This window comes from Drosophila subpulchrella, chromosome X (genome assembly GCF_014743375.2).
Source record: "Drosophila subpulchrella strain 33 F10 #4 breed RU33 chromosome X, RU_Dsub_v1.1 Primary Assembly, whole genome shotgun sequence".
Taxonomy (NCBI): Eukaryota; Metazoa; Arthropoda; class Insecta; order Diptera; family Drosophilidae; genus Drosophila; species Drosophila subpulchrella.
Genome location: NC_050613.1, coordinates 5,875,155 through 5,891,832, shown reverse-complemented (window position 1 = coordinate 5,891,832; position 16,678 = coordinate 5,875,155). Strand labels below are relative to the sequence as shown.

Here is a 16,678-nt window from a genome sequence, read left to right as displayed (position 1 = left end):
AATCAAAGTGAAATTTCACTTGGCCAAAAGTGCGGAGGAGAGCGCGGAGGAGCCATTGTCCGATGGCCTTATGCAACTTTAATTGAATTGCACGCTAAGCCGGAGAGCCAGGACATGGACATGGGCAAGGACATGGTCGTGGTCGTGCACTGCGCCGAATGGCGGCCAACAAAGTACTCCATCTTAATAATCTAATTTAAAGAACCCCTTCTCCTGATGAGAAACTAAAATTAAAAGTATAAATAATTATTATAAGTTTATTTTAAAAATATTTTAAGTCCTTGATATATAATACATTAAATAGATTCCTTTGGTCAATCTAAACTTTTCTATTACAATAAAGGATAAAATTTGTTTTTTGGAAAATGTTGGGAAAATGCTGATTATATTAAAGATTTTTCTATGGCCCTGTACATGGAGTTTTAATTTGATTAACATTTATCATCGCTTAGATTTTCATAAGCCCTTCAAAATGATAAATCTCTTTTTAAGTCCTCACAAAAAATATGGTTTAAAATTTCCTATAATCCTCAGCTCCTTGTGGCAGTGTTTTTTGTGGCCATGTCCTGCTTGCTCACTTGGCTTATCAATAAATTACATTTGGTCTACGATAAGGTTTCACTTAAAGACACAATTGACACTTGTTCAAGCCGCAACTTAAGATTTTCGCCAAGTGTAGACTGAGGACCAGTTCGATTTGTTGACAGGCCGAGGCGAAGAAATTTTCATTAGATTTATTGATTGCCCATCGTGTTGGGAGGGAAGTGTGGGCGAAATGCTATATTGCATTAAGTGGCAGAACATTTGGGCGAAAATTAAATTGCCGTGGTGTTTTGTGGGATTTTGAGGTTTTTTTTTTGCGGGAGGCAAATCCGGTGGATATATACAACAGCAGTTGTTTTCTGCGGCTTTTGCCTGGTGTTTTTGCCCACTTTGGTTGACTGTAATTAGCATCCAAATAATATCAGTATAATGCAGATCCATTAAATATGCATTGCTGGCCATTTTGCTGCATTGGCCAGTGAATTGCACATTAGATGCCAATTAAGTTCTGATTTATTGACAAAACCGGCCGAAGATTCTGGGGAACAGGGCGAAAAAGGAGGCCGGGGTATTCAACAGTTTTGTCAACAGTTGTGTGGTCAAGGCGGCGTATGCGTGATATTTAAACGAGTAATTATTGATTTTGGCAAAGTGTTTTGCTACTTTCCCGCCTTTCACTTCTCATAAACTGCCGAAATGGTAACAATTTGGCCAGAAAAGTGACTTATTGTGTCTTGCATTCGTTTTCAATGAAAATTAAACTAATTGAATTTAATAGCGCATCAATATAAATGAGAAGAGCCAGAGATGTCAGTTAGTTTAATGATTCAAAGAACTGCTTCAGTGATTTGTAGACTATACATTTATAGTAGTCAAAAGAACAATTGGCTCTAATGTGCCAAGATTTCCAGTTTTAAAAACAAGAGTGAACGCTATAGTCGATGCCATCGACTATCACCTTATTTGCTTATAACTTTTTAAGGATTGGCCCGAATTGAAACAATTTTTGGCATATAGTTGGACATTGATAATCAAAACAAAATCTCATTTAAATTTTTCAAAAATTTGAGTGAGCGTCGCTCTCTGCTTGCAAGCTTGCGCTGCGCAAGAAGCTCTAGAATCTACATTCCAAATCCTAACTTTATAGCTTTTACAGTTTCCGAGATCTCAGTGTTCATACGGACGGACAGACAGACGGTTAGACGGACATGGCTAGATCGACTCGGCTGGTGATCCTGATCAAGAATATGTATAGGGTCGGAAACGCATTCCTCTACCTTTTACATACTTTACTACGATTCTAGTATACCCTTTTGCTCTACGAGTTAGGGGTATAAAAATATTGATCAGTTTATTCTATTTTTTACGTATACTCTGATAAAAACAACAAATCTTGCTGATTGGGTCTATCTATACTTAATAGCTAAGGGAAGAAAAATAGGGTGAAATAAGTCAAATATTTAATATTTAGTATTTATACTAATAAGGCAAATTTAAATCCATGCTAGGGTGTATATATATTTATATTCATTATGTCCTGAAAGATTTAGTTATATTAAAATCACTTAATAGCGCAGAGATTTGCCATCCACTTGACAAATGTTCCTAGTTGTGGAAATAAAATAACGATAAATGTTAAACATATTTATTTCACTCTCTAAGCCAATTTAGTTGGACTAAATTTCAGAAGAATACCTCGATGGGTTTTAGGGGTAGTAAAAACGGAAATTGGCGATTGCTTTCCATATTCACCAGATATTAAATATTTTCCGGGTCGCACATCTACACACACACACATTTCCCCCTAAGCTGTATACATATATGCATACGATTCAGCTTCTAAATGCATATATGTATGTATAATCCGATTTTGGCATCGTTGGCAGTATGTTTTTCGGAGGGGGCTTTAATAAAACATTTCATTCTCGATGGAAACATCAACGTTTGCCAGTTTTCGAACTGGGATGACGACCTGTGATGATGGAGCCCTCTGCTTAAGTTGTTGTTTTTTTGTTCTTGGCCTGTTTTTAGTTTGTGCTTTGCAATTTTGTTGTTCTGTTTTTGTTTTTGATTCTGTTTTGTTTTTGTTGTCTAGGGCCAGGGCCAAAAGTAACTGGGTGCTGTGATGTCGTCATTGTATCTGTGGGCCAAACAATGCCTAGTTGTCCAAGATCCAAGATTCCAGTCGCCCCAGGCATTAATTACAATTTTCGCATAAGGACTGGCCTGGCCGTACAATTGGCCATTGTCTCGCAGGATTCAGATTCAGATACAGATACAGAATCAGGTGTAGACGAAGGTGCAAGTGCAGGGCCAGGATTCATGGAGCTGGAGGTGCCCATTGTTAGGCTAGAAACGAATGCAACTGCGCCGAGTGCCTGCCAAACTGCCGGAAGTTAGCTATAACACAGAGAGAAAAAGGGAACACTTATTCTGAGATATTGTATAATCCCTTTTAAAGTTTATAATATAAGAAATATGTATATTTTTTTTGAAATCACCTAATACTGTATCTTGTTGAAGAATACCAATAGACTAATTTATAAATGATTTCAAAACCCTGTTAGTTGGCACCCCAATCTAAAAGAATGCAGTATCATATTTCTAAATATATAGTAGCATACTATTAGGCACCCATTTAAAAGATTTCAAAGCCCATTTCTTGTTCAGTTCGCACCCCCGATAAGGGTATTATTTTCATATTGGAATATAATATTGAGATATTCTAGCTATTTGGTAGACCCGAAATAGCACAGGCGTATCTTAGCTTGTTATTTAGAATATGTTATTTTATATAAGCATATTTAAAACGAGAGAAGGTATCAGACAATCCGTTTCTTATAGTTAAAAAGTACCAACAAATTGATGAGATTCGTTCACATTTCTCTCTGTGTAGCGGTGGATGGCTCTCTGTTTGTCCGTGTCGTCTTTAGTTTGTTAGCCTTCATTGTTTGGGCCAAACTGCTGCTGCCTTGGTCCCCGTCCACCGTCCACCGTCCACTGACCCCCGACCCCCGTCCGTGTCATATTGTGTCTCTTGGCCGGCATTGTTGGCACTTGCGCTGCGGGGCTCAGCTAAATTGATAAATGCACCTGGCTAACTGCTTTCCCCCCGCCATTTCGCCCGAATCCGAATCTGAGTTTTGAGTTCTGAATCCTGGATCCTTTCGAGCTCCGGGCTGTGGTATGTCGGCCTCCTTCTGCCCGGGGTCTTTTGTGCCATTGATTTGATTGCTGGTTGCGATCATCTAATTGATGCGATGTTCTCTCACAGCTGGCAAATGGAAAATGCTCGGTGGGAGGTATGTATGCATGAATGTACATCTATGGAGCAATTAATTTGGAAACTGATACGGCTCCCGGGGTTTTAATTGGTAGACCACCAGACACACTCATAGAAATGTTACTGTAAAATCGCTTATAAACAAGGAAAATCGCCTGAAAACGGGGGTAAATGCCGGTTGGGTTACAAACTAGGGTGGAATTTGTCTAAAAATAGGCATGTATTTTCCTTACATTTTGGGCGATTTTTCTTACATCTAGTACGACTTTTCTTAAATCTAAAAATACAAACAATTATATGTTGGGTATCAATTGCTATCCAATATTTAATTTTGAGGTACAGGAAGATAATATTTAAATTATAGGCACTACCCAGAAGATTTCAGCTATTAGAAAACACTACATTTGTATTGTAAGCCAAAACGTTGTGCATTTTTGAGCTTGAAATGTTTTTTTGCTTTCATATTAATACCATTTAAAAAAATTTTAAAATTTATACATATTTTGGGTATCAATAGGTATCCAGTATTTAAATTTGAGGAACAGGAAAATATAATTTAAGTTACAGGTAATTCCCAACAGATCTGTCGTATGAACGCTGAGGTTTCGGAAACTATAAGAGTTAGAGTGTTGGGACTTGTCTCTTTTTTGTTTCAGCAGGGTGCAATTTTGTAAGAATTTAAATGAGATTTTGTTCTTATTATCAATACCCATCTGCATGCACAGAATTATTCAAGTCGGAGCCTTCATTAAAAAGTTATATCCAAACAATATTAATAATTAGCAAACTCAATAGAGTGCGAGAGGGATGAAGGTTTCACGTTATGTGGCGTGTTAGTGAAATCTCGTATACAGCCGCTAGGCATGAACGATAGGTGGCGCTTTGTTTGTTAGCTGAGTAACGGGAATCTGATAGTCTAGGCCGTCGACTATATCGTTTTCTCTTGTTTTTTTTTTTTTGGCCTGACAGCCCCGACATAAACATACCGAAAATCGGGAGACGCACGTGGAAAGCTTTTCGCTATTAAATCCAATCACGGATTCGGAGTGCTCACCTTTCGGAGGCTCCATTTTGGGACCATGTGTGCATGACAGCCGCGGCCTTGATTGCAAGGGGATAGGACTGTGTGGGGTGAGACCGACCCCCTGGCTGCATCAACAGATGGCAAACCCTTTTGCAAGGCCCGCATTTCTCCACAAGTGTTGCCTATTTCACAGTGCCCCGCGCGACACGGCCAATTGCCTTGAGAGGGGGTGGTAAACGGGGTGCTTTGGTTGCAAAAGAAGTGGAAAATAGGTGGCGGGGGTGAGTTGGTGGGGCGGTTGGACCGAATGGCAAGCCCTTGATGTTGTCAGTTGGCTTAGAAATGCTGCATAGGAGGACAAAGCGGCGCGGAGCCCGAGGAAGCGGGCCAGAACAACAACAGCTTCGATCCCGCCCACTCGACACCCTTTGCCACCCACCGCCCACCTTGGAAAAGGCTTCTCCACAACGGCAATGTCAACTGTCCACATGCAACTGGCACACACGTCCACTGGGAAAAATATAAGTATAGTTAATTAATGTTTCCCACTGCACATGGTTTTTTAAAAAATTGTCTTTGAGCTAAAACGAGCTGTAAATGGAGCTTAACGATTTTACGAGGAATTATAAATATTCAAAGCAATTATTTTAATAAGATATTTAATTATTTAGCTGAAAAATACGAAATTTAATACGAATTCCTTCAATAAGCTCAGGTTTCAGAAAAAGTTTCTTATTTCAGATATTTATTTTTTCCGCTATGTACAGACAGTCAACTCTTACCTTTGCGGGCTGAAGAACTTTTAGCCGCCTTTGTGCTGCACGTGCTCTTTGTTTTTGCTTCGTAGCCCCGCCCCCTTTTGGGAACACCTGAAGCCACCCACCGCCCATCGCCCACCACCAACCTTGCATAGAAGGTAAGGTCGTCGGAGTCGCTGGCTGCGTTTTTGGGAGCATACTGCGCACTTGCCGCTTTTAATGAAGGCATTTAGCAAAACGATGCCAAAAAAAGGAGCAAAATAACAGAAGACGAGCGGCGATGGCAAATTGCTGGCGAATCGAAGTTGCACTTGACCTTTGACTGGTACAGTTGAATGGGGGGAGGGGGCACATCTCTGGTGACTCTCAAGTTATCAGTCAGCCACCATTAAATCTTTTAATTCCCAGAAATGGCAAAAAGCGTACTAAACGATTTCAAATAAATTTTACCCTTACTTAATAAGAGTATGGATATTTTTGGCTTATAGGATTAGTCAATAGGAAACCATGAGCTCAGAACAGGATCCGAAAATAATATTTATTTGTAGTGTTAATTTCTAAAGGCCTACTTTGTGTTTCAAACTTGGTTGTTTCTTGACAGGTTAATATATTTTCTTTGATTTCCAATTTCTAATTTTTAAAAATTCAGAGCAGTCTTTTCACAACCGCAAATATTGCTATTTTTCGGTCCCTGATTCATAATATGATTTTAAAAATGTTAGCAGCTACAAGCTATATATTAACTATATTATGTCGTAATTAATTTGCCTTTAAACAAAAAACCTAAATTTAAAACAAACCCCTCAATCAAAAGCCAAAGCTTAAATCTTATTTAACAAAAATAAATAAAAAGCTGGAAAAATCATGATAGAAAGCATTTAATTCTTTAATTCTTGTTATAAAGATGATATATTTAAATACCGATGAAAAAGATAGCTTAACATCGGAAAAGGAGCTCTCAAAAGGGAAAAAGTAAAAGGACTGCTGACCAAAAAAAAAGTAAAGGCAACTTTTGGTCAAGTGCCATTAAATCGTATAAGCTGCAAGCACACTCGTACTTTTCGATGGTCCAAGTTCGATTTGAGCACTTTAAAAGCTATGTGTTTTAAGTGGGTACATTTGCATCCAGCTGTAGGGTTTTTCCGACACCGTTCCCCACGAAATGGCCACGCCCCAAAAAGTGTGACAACAACCCACACACGGACACCTAAATGAAAACCAAAGTATAAATTGCAGAGCAGCAGCTGAAACCGGAGCTCAAGTGGCCGGCGGCCATGCGTGGAAAAGCCCGTGAAAAGTGGGTGGGTTGGTTGGGAAAAGGCCGTGAAAAAACGCGAATGGCAGTGTCGCACTTGGGACAACTTTTCTTACTTTTTCCTCTCTCTCATTTTATCGCTCTCTCTCTTTCACATGGCAGATGGCAAATGACCCGCGGCCCGGACTGTCCAAAGTGGTGACCCCAAATGTCCAAAGTGGTGACCCCAACCATTCACTTTTACATTCCCATTCCCATCCTGGGTTCCCAATTCTCGGAATACGACTGGACTGACATGCTCTAATTGATTTCAAGACGCCCAGAGGCCTGCCAAAAACGGAACGAAAACTGTCTGGCAAAACAGCTTAATTATATTTTCAGTTTCGAGTTTTTCCAATTGTTTTTCTCAACAAAGAGAACAAAAACAAAAAAGAGAAGATATTTAGGAAGATTTAAGAGGAGCTGCACTTCTTCTTTGCCGGCCAGGTTAATTAATTTTTCCTCTTCCCGATCGCCCCGACAGGTGGCAAAATTTTCATTCAATCAAGTGTGCCAAGTGCCCCGCCAAAAAGAAGAACTTTGAACTTGAAGTTTTTTGGCACCACCACCTCCTCCAGCTGAGCTCCGTCCTCAACTTTATCCGCCTCCAATGCCAGCATTTTAATTAGCCTAATTAATTTTTGGCACAAAAACCAAGAAAACCCCAGCCATGAGCCAAAACTTTTTACGGTGTGGGTGGGTGCCTTTTATTTTATCGGTGGGTGGTGGCTCTTCGGAAAGGAAAGGAAAAGTTGGAACGGAAAGGAAATGCAGTGGCAAAAGTTTAGAGAAGCTTGCCAAGAAACCGCTGTGACGGTGCGTAGTTCCATAAATTGTTCTCAAAAAGCGACTGTATAACAGCTGAGTGGCTGCCACAACAACAGGTTGTGTCGGTGGCAGGAGAAACATAAATGCAAACGTATATGTAACCCTTCATATATGTACCTACATATTAATTGGATCTTTAAAAGAGATTACACATTATATATCTATAGACACGCTTTTCTGGGAAGCGCTTTTTTAAAGTTAGCTTGCCCACATCTTATGATATATTTTATTTATTGGTTTTCTTTTTGGACTACTATATCATATAGCTGCCATTAGAACAATCGGAAAATGAATTACAAAATAATAATAGCGAAATTTTAGCTTTGTTGCCTTTGATCATATTCCCTTCTACTCTTGGTAACAGACCTTTTTGGATTTTCGAATAAAGTTGTTTTTCAATCGGACAATAATGTAATAGAGTTTACAAAAGAACTATCGGAAAATTGATGGAAAATTATAGCTTCGTTGTTTTGGAACATATTTTCTTACACACTTGTATATCAATACTTACAGATTAAAGAATTTCGGTTTTTTGTGACTATGTTTCAATGGCATAGGAACTATCGGTACATTAATTTTGTGTTTAAGCTGCCAGCTTCAGTTTGCCGAAACTAGTTTCCTTTTTTGTTCATTTGAATCTAATAGTCTGGTTCCCACATCTTGAATGCGAATATATAAATAAACAATAAATAATAAAACATCTGAATATAACTATGTCATATATCCATAGCAGGTCCTTTAATAATTGAGAAATACGTTTGGACGGTCAAACAACAACTCGGCGGTTCTAAAATTCTTTGGCCAGCACTCCTCATAATCCTCTCCGCTGGGAAAAGCGTCATCGACCTCATCGAAAGAAATGGCAGTTAAACGATTGCCGGAGCAGTACTCCTCGCGTATGCCCAGTAGACGGCAGCAAAACTTCATGTAAGACAGATCCCATCCAGTGATCGGCTCCTCGTTGGACTGTGGGGCTCCAGAGTCACGCGTGAAGAAGAAGATCGGCATAATCTTCTGGTTATTTCGCACAATGTAGGGCACCACGAAGTTATCGGCAGCGCGTATAAAACTGCACCGCTCCGAGGGAAACTTGCTTCCGGTGGTCAATTTGTTGCAGCAAAAGCCCATGAACAGGTAGAACTCATAGGCGTCACTTATACGGATGATGGTATCACGTAGGGTGAAGTTGCTGGTGCTAAATTGACCATCGCAGTGGTCGCGATTGATTTCGTTCAGGAGACGCATCTCGGAATAGGTGATAGGTAGTCTGGCCATATGGTTGCAAAAGGCGAAGACATCCGGATGCATGTAGTTTTGGCATCTGAAGAGCATCGGTTCCGCAAATAACATACGTAAGGATACGTACTTTTCCGACCTGCGATAGATATACGGTATGTTGATGATTCCGTACTGCGCCCAGCCAAAGGCTCCGGGAAGGTACTGCTTTTTCAAGGTTTTCTCCATTCCTGAATTGTTCTCGAAGGTTTTGCAAGGAAATTGTTCGTCGTTGATTGCCGGAATGACTTGCATAGACTGACCTGGTGTGACCTGCTGACCCGTACTGTGGTCAAAATTTAACCTGACCAGTGCTTCACACAGGAATAGAGCTGCCATCTATTGGTTGGTATTTTTTTCGCTTTTTGTTTTATTATTATTGGGTTAGCTGTTTTGTTTTCATTAAATATGTCAAGTTAACATACTTCCAAGCTTTGGATTTTATTCTTATCTAATAGTTAATATAAGTTGAATTAACGTTCAAGGCCTGCAATGTTAGCTTTTTCAACATAAACTTTCAGATACCCTTCACAGTGTTACTTAATAAATATACCTTCGTGAATGTTTTATGCCGATTAGTAAAAAAAATTAGTAATTAAAAACGGTACCCAGCGTAATAAAATTGCGTGAGTTGCACAATACATGCATAAAAGCTAACAGCGCACTGTATGGATTTCAAACACTGTAAGTTTTCCAACACTGAGTTTCAGTGTCTAAAAGAAACCAAGCGCCTTTTGTCGCTCTCTTTTCGGCTTTCACAAACAGTGTTGAAAACCGTCTGCTATTAGAACTGCAAATACGTCATAGCCTCGCTTTGACGTCATTGACCATGTATGGCCAGTAAATCAAAGTTTGTCAACAGTTTTTTTGTGTTAAACAAGAAAGGAAGTTAGCTTCGGCAAACCGAAGCTTATATACCCTTGCAGCTATAATTATTAAATTTAAAAACACAAAAAATGATATTCCCAATAGTATAAGATAATATGTCAAAAAACACCGAAGCTATAATTTGTTTCATATTATTTTCCTACCAATTTTCCGATCGTTCCTATGGCAGCTATATGATATAGTCGTCCGATTTTGATAAAATTAAATTCGAAATTCAGAACTAATTAAAAAATGTTATTTCCAAGCGTAGGAGGTTATATGTTAAAAAACACCGAAGCTATAATTTGTTTCATATTATTTTCCTACCAATTTTGCGATCGTTCCTATGGCATCTATATGACATAGTCGTCCGATTTTGATAAAATTTAATTCGAAATTCAGAACTAATTAAAAAATGTTATTTCCAAGCGTTGGAGGTTATATGTTGAAAAACACCGAAGCTATAATTTTTTTCATATTATTTTTCCACAAATTTTCCGATCGTTCCTATGGCAGCTATATGATATAGTCGTCCGATTTCGATAAAATTTAATTCAAAATTCAAAATTATTTAAAAATTGTTATTTCCAAGCTTAGGAGTTTATATGCTAAAAAACACCAAAGATATAATTTTTTTTCATTTTTTTGTCCGATTATTCCTATGGGAGCTATAAGATATAGTTGTCCGATCCGGCTGGTTCCGACTTATATACTACCTGCAAAAGATATAAGACTTTTGGGAAAGTTTCAGCCCGATAGCTTTAAAACTGAGAGACTAGTTTGCGTAGAAACGGACGGACAGACGGACAGACGGACAGACGGACAGACGGACAGACGGACAGACGGACAGACGGACAGACGGACAGACGGACAGACGGACATGGCTAGATCGACTCGTCTAGTCATGCTGATCAAGAATATATATACTTTATGGGGTCGGAAACGTCTCCTTCACTGCGTTGCAAACTTCTGACTGAAATCAATATACCCTCTGCAAGGGTATAAAAATAATAGTCGCTTAAAGCATTTATTAACGGCTAAAAACGTGTGGGATTTCACATTTTTAGATGCCAACAAAGTGATGCCAAGATCTTCGCTCTCCATTTCCTACAATATATATATATATCCTAATTAGTTTGGTAAAAAGCGATAAACGGAAGCGAACATAAACCGATAATGCTCGCATCACAGCAGCACTTCCCTTGTTAGAATACTAATAATGTCGAAACAGACAGCCCCTATCCTTTTTGGGCCCAGTTATTAAACATAAGTTCGGCGCAGGGCAGGACAGCTTGCCAATGGGCCAGCAGAACCAGATGCTCGTGCTCCGGACTCCGGACTCCGGGCTCCGTATTCCGGAAGTATGCAGGCGAACTGACAAACCCGTTTAGGAAGTTGAACGGCCTGCGAACAGAGAACAGAATGCCAGGAAGAAGGACGGAAGTGTGTAATTTAAGCTGCGGGCGGAGGACGAGGGACGAAGGACACGCGACGGAGCCACAGGGCGGGGGAAAACAGGAAACTTGCTAAACCAAAAATGCAACAAGCAGCTGGTTAACTAAACTGAATTCTCAGGAAGTGAGGAAACAGGAACCCAACCTTTAGTACGATTTAGTACATATAAATACAAAAATTAAATAGATAAATTCGGCTGAGTATCATAGAAAACAAGAAAGGAAGTTAGCTTCGGCAAGCCGAAGCTTATATACCCTTGCAGCTATAATTATTAAATTTAAAAACACAAAAAATGATATTCCCAATAGTATAAGATAATATGTCAAAAAACACCGAAGCTATAATTTGTTTCATATTATTTTCCCACCAATTTTCCGATCGTTCCTATGGCAGCTATATGATAGAGTCGTCCGATTTTGATAAAATTTAATTCGAAATTCAGAACTAAATAAAAAATGTTATTTCCAAGCGTTAGAGGTTATATGTTGAAAAACACCGAAGCTATAATTTTTTTCATATTATTTTTCCACAAATTTTCCGATCGTTCCTATGGCAGCTATATGATATAGTCGTCCGATTTCGATAAAATTTAATTCAAAATTCAAAATTATTTAAAAATTGTTATTTCCAAGCTTAGGAGCTTATATGCTAAAAAACACCAAAGATATAATATTTTTTCATTTTTTTGTCCGATTATTCCTATGGGAGCTATAAGATATAGTTGTCCGATCCGGCTGGTTCCGACTTATATACTACCTGCAAAAGATATAAGACTTTTGGGAAAGTTTCAGCCCGATAGCTTTAAAACTGAGAGACTAGTTTGCGTAGAAACGGACGGACAGACGGACATGGCTAGATCGACTCGTCTAGTCATGCTGATCAAGAATATATATACTTTATGGGGTCGGAAACGTCTCCTTCACTGCGTTGCAAACTTCTGACTGAAATCAATATACCCTCTGCAAGGGTATAAAAATAGATCGCGTTAAGCACTTTTTCAAATTCCTATGTTATTGTGAAATCAATAATATATATTAATTATTATACACGTTACTCGTAGAGAAGAAAGGGTATACTAATGCGATTTTTTTGCGAATCTTCGAAGCGTATTGCAATTTTAAAGCGGTCAATTAAACATTTTAACTTATCTTTTATCAATTTTCAATTTAAATGCTAAGTAACGGTTATCTGATAGTCGAGATACTCGACTTCAGCGTTCTCTCTTTTTTTTTTTTGTTAATCACTTAACTTCCAATGCGGTTTTGTTTGCATAAAAATGTTATGTTGTCTAACAAATGTCTTCATAGTGCAATGATTGTGCTAAACATGACATTATAGATCTAGGGAATTAAAAATGGATCTAGGGTAGGTCGTCTATGATTGGTAACACCGCTTTATGATGGGGTCTAGCCCGTTTTTATTGCAAGTTAAAGTCACTTTTAAACAAGAAAGGAAGTTAGCTTCGGCAAGCCGAAGCTTATATACCCTTGCAGCTATAATTATTAAATTTAAAAACACAAAAAATGATATTCCCAATAGTATAAGATAATATGTCAAAAAACACCGAAGCTATAATTTGTTTCATATTATTTTCCCACCAATTTTCCGATCGTTCCTATAGCAGATATATGATGTAGTCGTCCGATTTTGATAAAATTTAATTCGAAATTCAGAACTAATTAAAAAATGTTATTTCCAAGCGTAGGAGGTTATATGTTAAGGAACACCGAAGCTATAATTTGTTTCATATTATTTTCCCACCAATTTTACGATCGTTCCTATGGCAGCTATATGATATAGTCGTCCGATTTTGATAAAATTAAATTTGAAATTCAGAACTAATTAAAAAATGTTATTTCCAAGCGTAGGAGGTTATATGTTAAGGAACACCGAAGCTATAATTTGTTTTATATTATTTTCCCACCAATTTTACGATCGTTCCTATGGCAGCTATATGATATAGTCTTCCGATTTTGATAAAATTTAATTCGAAATTCAAGACTAATTAAAAAATGTTATTTCCAAGGAAAGGAGGTAATATGTTAAAAAACACCAAAGATATAATTTTTTAACATTTTTTTTTCCGATTATTCCTATGGGAGCTATAAGATATAGTTGTCCGATCCGGCTGGTTCCGACTTATATACTACCTGCAAAAGATATAAGACTTTTGGGAAAGTTTCAGCCCGATAGCTTTAAAACTGAGAGACTAGTTTGCGTAGAAACGGACGGACAGACGGACAGACGGACAGACGGACAGACGGACAGACGGACAGACGGACAGACGGACAGACGGACAGACGGACATGGCTAGATCGACTCGTCTAGTGATGCTGATCAAGAATATATATACTTTATGGGGTCGGAAACGTCTCCTTCACTGCGTTGCAAACTTCTGACTGAAATCATTATACCCTCTGCAAGGGTATAAAAAACACAGAAGTTAAAATTTGTTTCATATTATTTTCCCACCGATTTTACGATCGTTCCTATGGCAGCTATATGATATAGTCGTCCGATTTTGATAAAATTTAATTCGAAATTCAGAACTAATTAAAAAATGTTATTTCCAAGCGTAGGAGGTTATATGTTAAGGAACACCGAAGCTATAATTTGTTTCATATTATTTTCCCACCAATTTTACGATCGTTCCTATGGCAGCTATATGATATAGTCGTCCGATTTTGATAAAATTAAATTTGAAATTCAGAACTAATTAAAAAATGTTATTTCCAAGCGTAGGAGGTTATATGTTAAGGAACACCGAAGCTATAATTTGTTTTATATTATTTTCCCACCAATTTTACGATCGTTCCTATGGCAGCTATATGATATAGTCTTCCGATTTTGATAAAATTTAATTCGAAATTCAAGACTAATTAAAAAATGTTATTTCCAAGGAAAGGAGGTAATATGTTAAAAAACACCAAAGATATAATTTTTTAACATTTTTTTTTCCGATTATTCCTATGGGAGCTATAAGATATAGTTGTCCGATCCGGCTGGTTCCGACTTATATACTACCTGCAAAAGATATAAGACTTTTGGGAAAGTTTCAGCCCGATAGCTTTAAAACTGAGAGACTAGTTTGCGTAGAAACGGACGGACAGACGGACAGACGGACAGACGGACAGACGGACAGACGGACAGACGGACAGACGGACATGGCTAGATCGACTCGTCTAGTGATGCTGATCAAGAATATATATACTTTATGGGGTCGGAAACGTCTCCTTCACTGCGTTGCAAACTTCTGACTGAAATCATTATACCCTCTGCAAGGGTATAAAAACTCTCTTACACAGCTTTATCTATCCGTGTTATAATAAGGAGAATACAGTTTTTTTTTGTGGGCCCAAAGTCCAGTATCTGGTGCCAAATATGCAAAACGGCCAAATGCACTTAGTCGATATGGCTGCTTTTAGCCAAAGTTGCTAGCATTTTGCAGGAGTTGCACATAAATCGTGGCAACTTGTGCGCTCAAAGAGCCGAAAAATGACATCCAATGGTGGCATTGGCATTCAGGAAGGATGAGGAGCAGCCAGGACTAACAGGACTAAACAAAACATTTATGGCTGAGAGAGGAGAGGTGAGAGGGGGGAACAAATGGCAGCTTTGGCATCAACTCAAGTGGCCATAATGGCATAGACGATGTACAGGAAGCCACTGCTGTTGTTGTTGTTCAGGGGGGATGTGGGGAAGTGTCACAGGAAACCGGAAGTGCGGCAGATAGCAGGGCAAAAGTTGGCTACGTCCCAGTTTTAGGACAACGACACCGCCCGAGAAAGCCATCATCGTCATCATCGTTATGATCATAATCAAAGGTCCGGGCCCATTTGGCACCACTCAAAATGAAATGTGCATATAGCTCAACTTGAACCGAATCATCATCGGTTGAATTTTTGTGCGCCTTAATTATGCGCTCATTAGACGACTGCCTTTGTGGCACACGGATTTCGCTAGAAACCCCCCCCCCACCCCCCCCAGTTCAATTGAATGCCTTTCATTTCATTTCTTTTGATTTCATTTGATTTCATTTCATTGCATTTCATTCCATTTCGTTTGGCTGCACTGCGAACTGACAAATTTCTTAATTGCAAGGCAGCTTTTTGGAATGTCTTTTCATCTGCATCTACCGGGGGGCCCCCAAAAATGCAAACAAAAAGATTGAAAGCAGCAAAAAGCGAAAAAGAATCAACGGGGAAAGTGGGGCAAAACCGAAAAAAAAACACTGAAAATCTAAAAGAAAAAGAAAATATAAGAATAAACAATTTGGGATACTCTTTCAAAACATTAAGATATTTATAGCTTTTAATATTGATTTGCTATTTATAGTGGTATTTTAGAAATATAGTATTATATCTAAAAAATTAGTTCATTTGATATTATTAATGGACTTTACCTAAACTCATGTATAATGATATTATTCTAGCATTTTTAATGGTCTAGTTATCTTTACCTACAATCCAAAATTCTAAAATAATTTGCCGAGCTTCTTATTGATCTAATAATCGTTATACCCTGGCAATGTAATGGGTATTTAAAGACAGATGGAGAGAAATCAGGACACCCGAGCGTGGGATTTGTTCAGAAACTGGCCGAAAAGGGGAAAAATGCGTTGTAAGAGGGTGCATCTGTATCTGCGTCTGCATATGTATCTGTATATGTATTTGTATCTGTGTATCTTGCCTAATGGCCGCTGGCAAATCCAAAAAGGCTGTTGCCTGTTTGTTGCTGCTGCCTCTGCTCTCGCAACTCGGTTAGATTGGCAACCTTGAAGTTGCACAGAGAATGCAGAGTAATAACAAAAAAAAATTGAATTTAATTCAAATTGAGCTTGCCTTGCCGCACACAGACGCACGCCGAACAAAAGAAATGAGAACTGCTCTAAAAAGGGCCCAACAATGTCTTGGCATAGTTACCCTTCCATCGCAACATCCAACCTCCAACCTCCAACCTCTAACCGTGCATCTAGCCGTCTCTTTTTGTGGCATGTGCTTAAATAGACAAGTTTATTGCCAGTTTTGGGCCTGTGGGCCAAACAAAGACGATGCCAAAAGGGTAGACAAGTGCTGGGCCATGTTTTTCTTACATTCCAACACATATTCTTGCACTGGCAAAGGTCAAAAGTGTGCGTTTTGTTTTGTTTTGTTCGGTTCTAACTTAGCACTAGGTCAAAATGCTGGGACAGTTGTCATGTGGCCAGCGAGCGGGTCTCAAGGTGAGCAACTTGAGTCCCAATCCCTCCCCGGTTCCATATTTCAGTTCCATGTTTCTGTTTCTGTTTCTGAGTCTGGCTTAGGTTTTTTTGTCATGTGTCAGAAATTGTACAAGATCCCGGCTCTCGTTTC

The 16,678-nt window shown here is 38.7% G+C and overlaps 2 protein-coding genes across 15 annotated transcripts in view; one reads left to right on the top strand and one right to left on the bottom strand.

Moving 5' to 3' along the window:
• Positions 1–16,678, top strand: part of LOC119557975 (voltage-dependent T-type calcium channel subunit alpha-1G) — a 103,388-nt gene that overhangs the window by 26,087 nt on the left and 60,623 nt on the right. The gene's annotated exons all lie outside the window — the stretch shown is intronic.
• Positions 8,469–9,344, bottom strand: LOC119558377. Its single transcript, XM_037871894.1, has one exon. It carries the CDS (start codon positions 9,342–9,344, stop codon positions 8,469–8,471), a length of 876 nt encoding a protein of 291 aa, XP_037727822.1.

What these genes read in the sequence shown, in the direction of transcription:
- LOC119558377 (XM_037871894.1), bottom strand. Translation starts at nt 9,344, where the DNA reads ATGGCAGCTCTATTCCTGTGTGAAGCACTGGTCAGGTTAAATTTTGAC.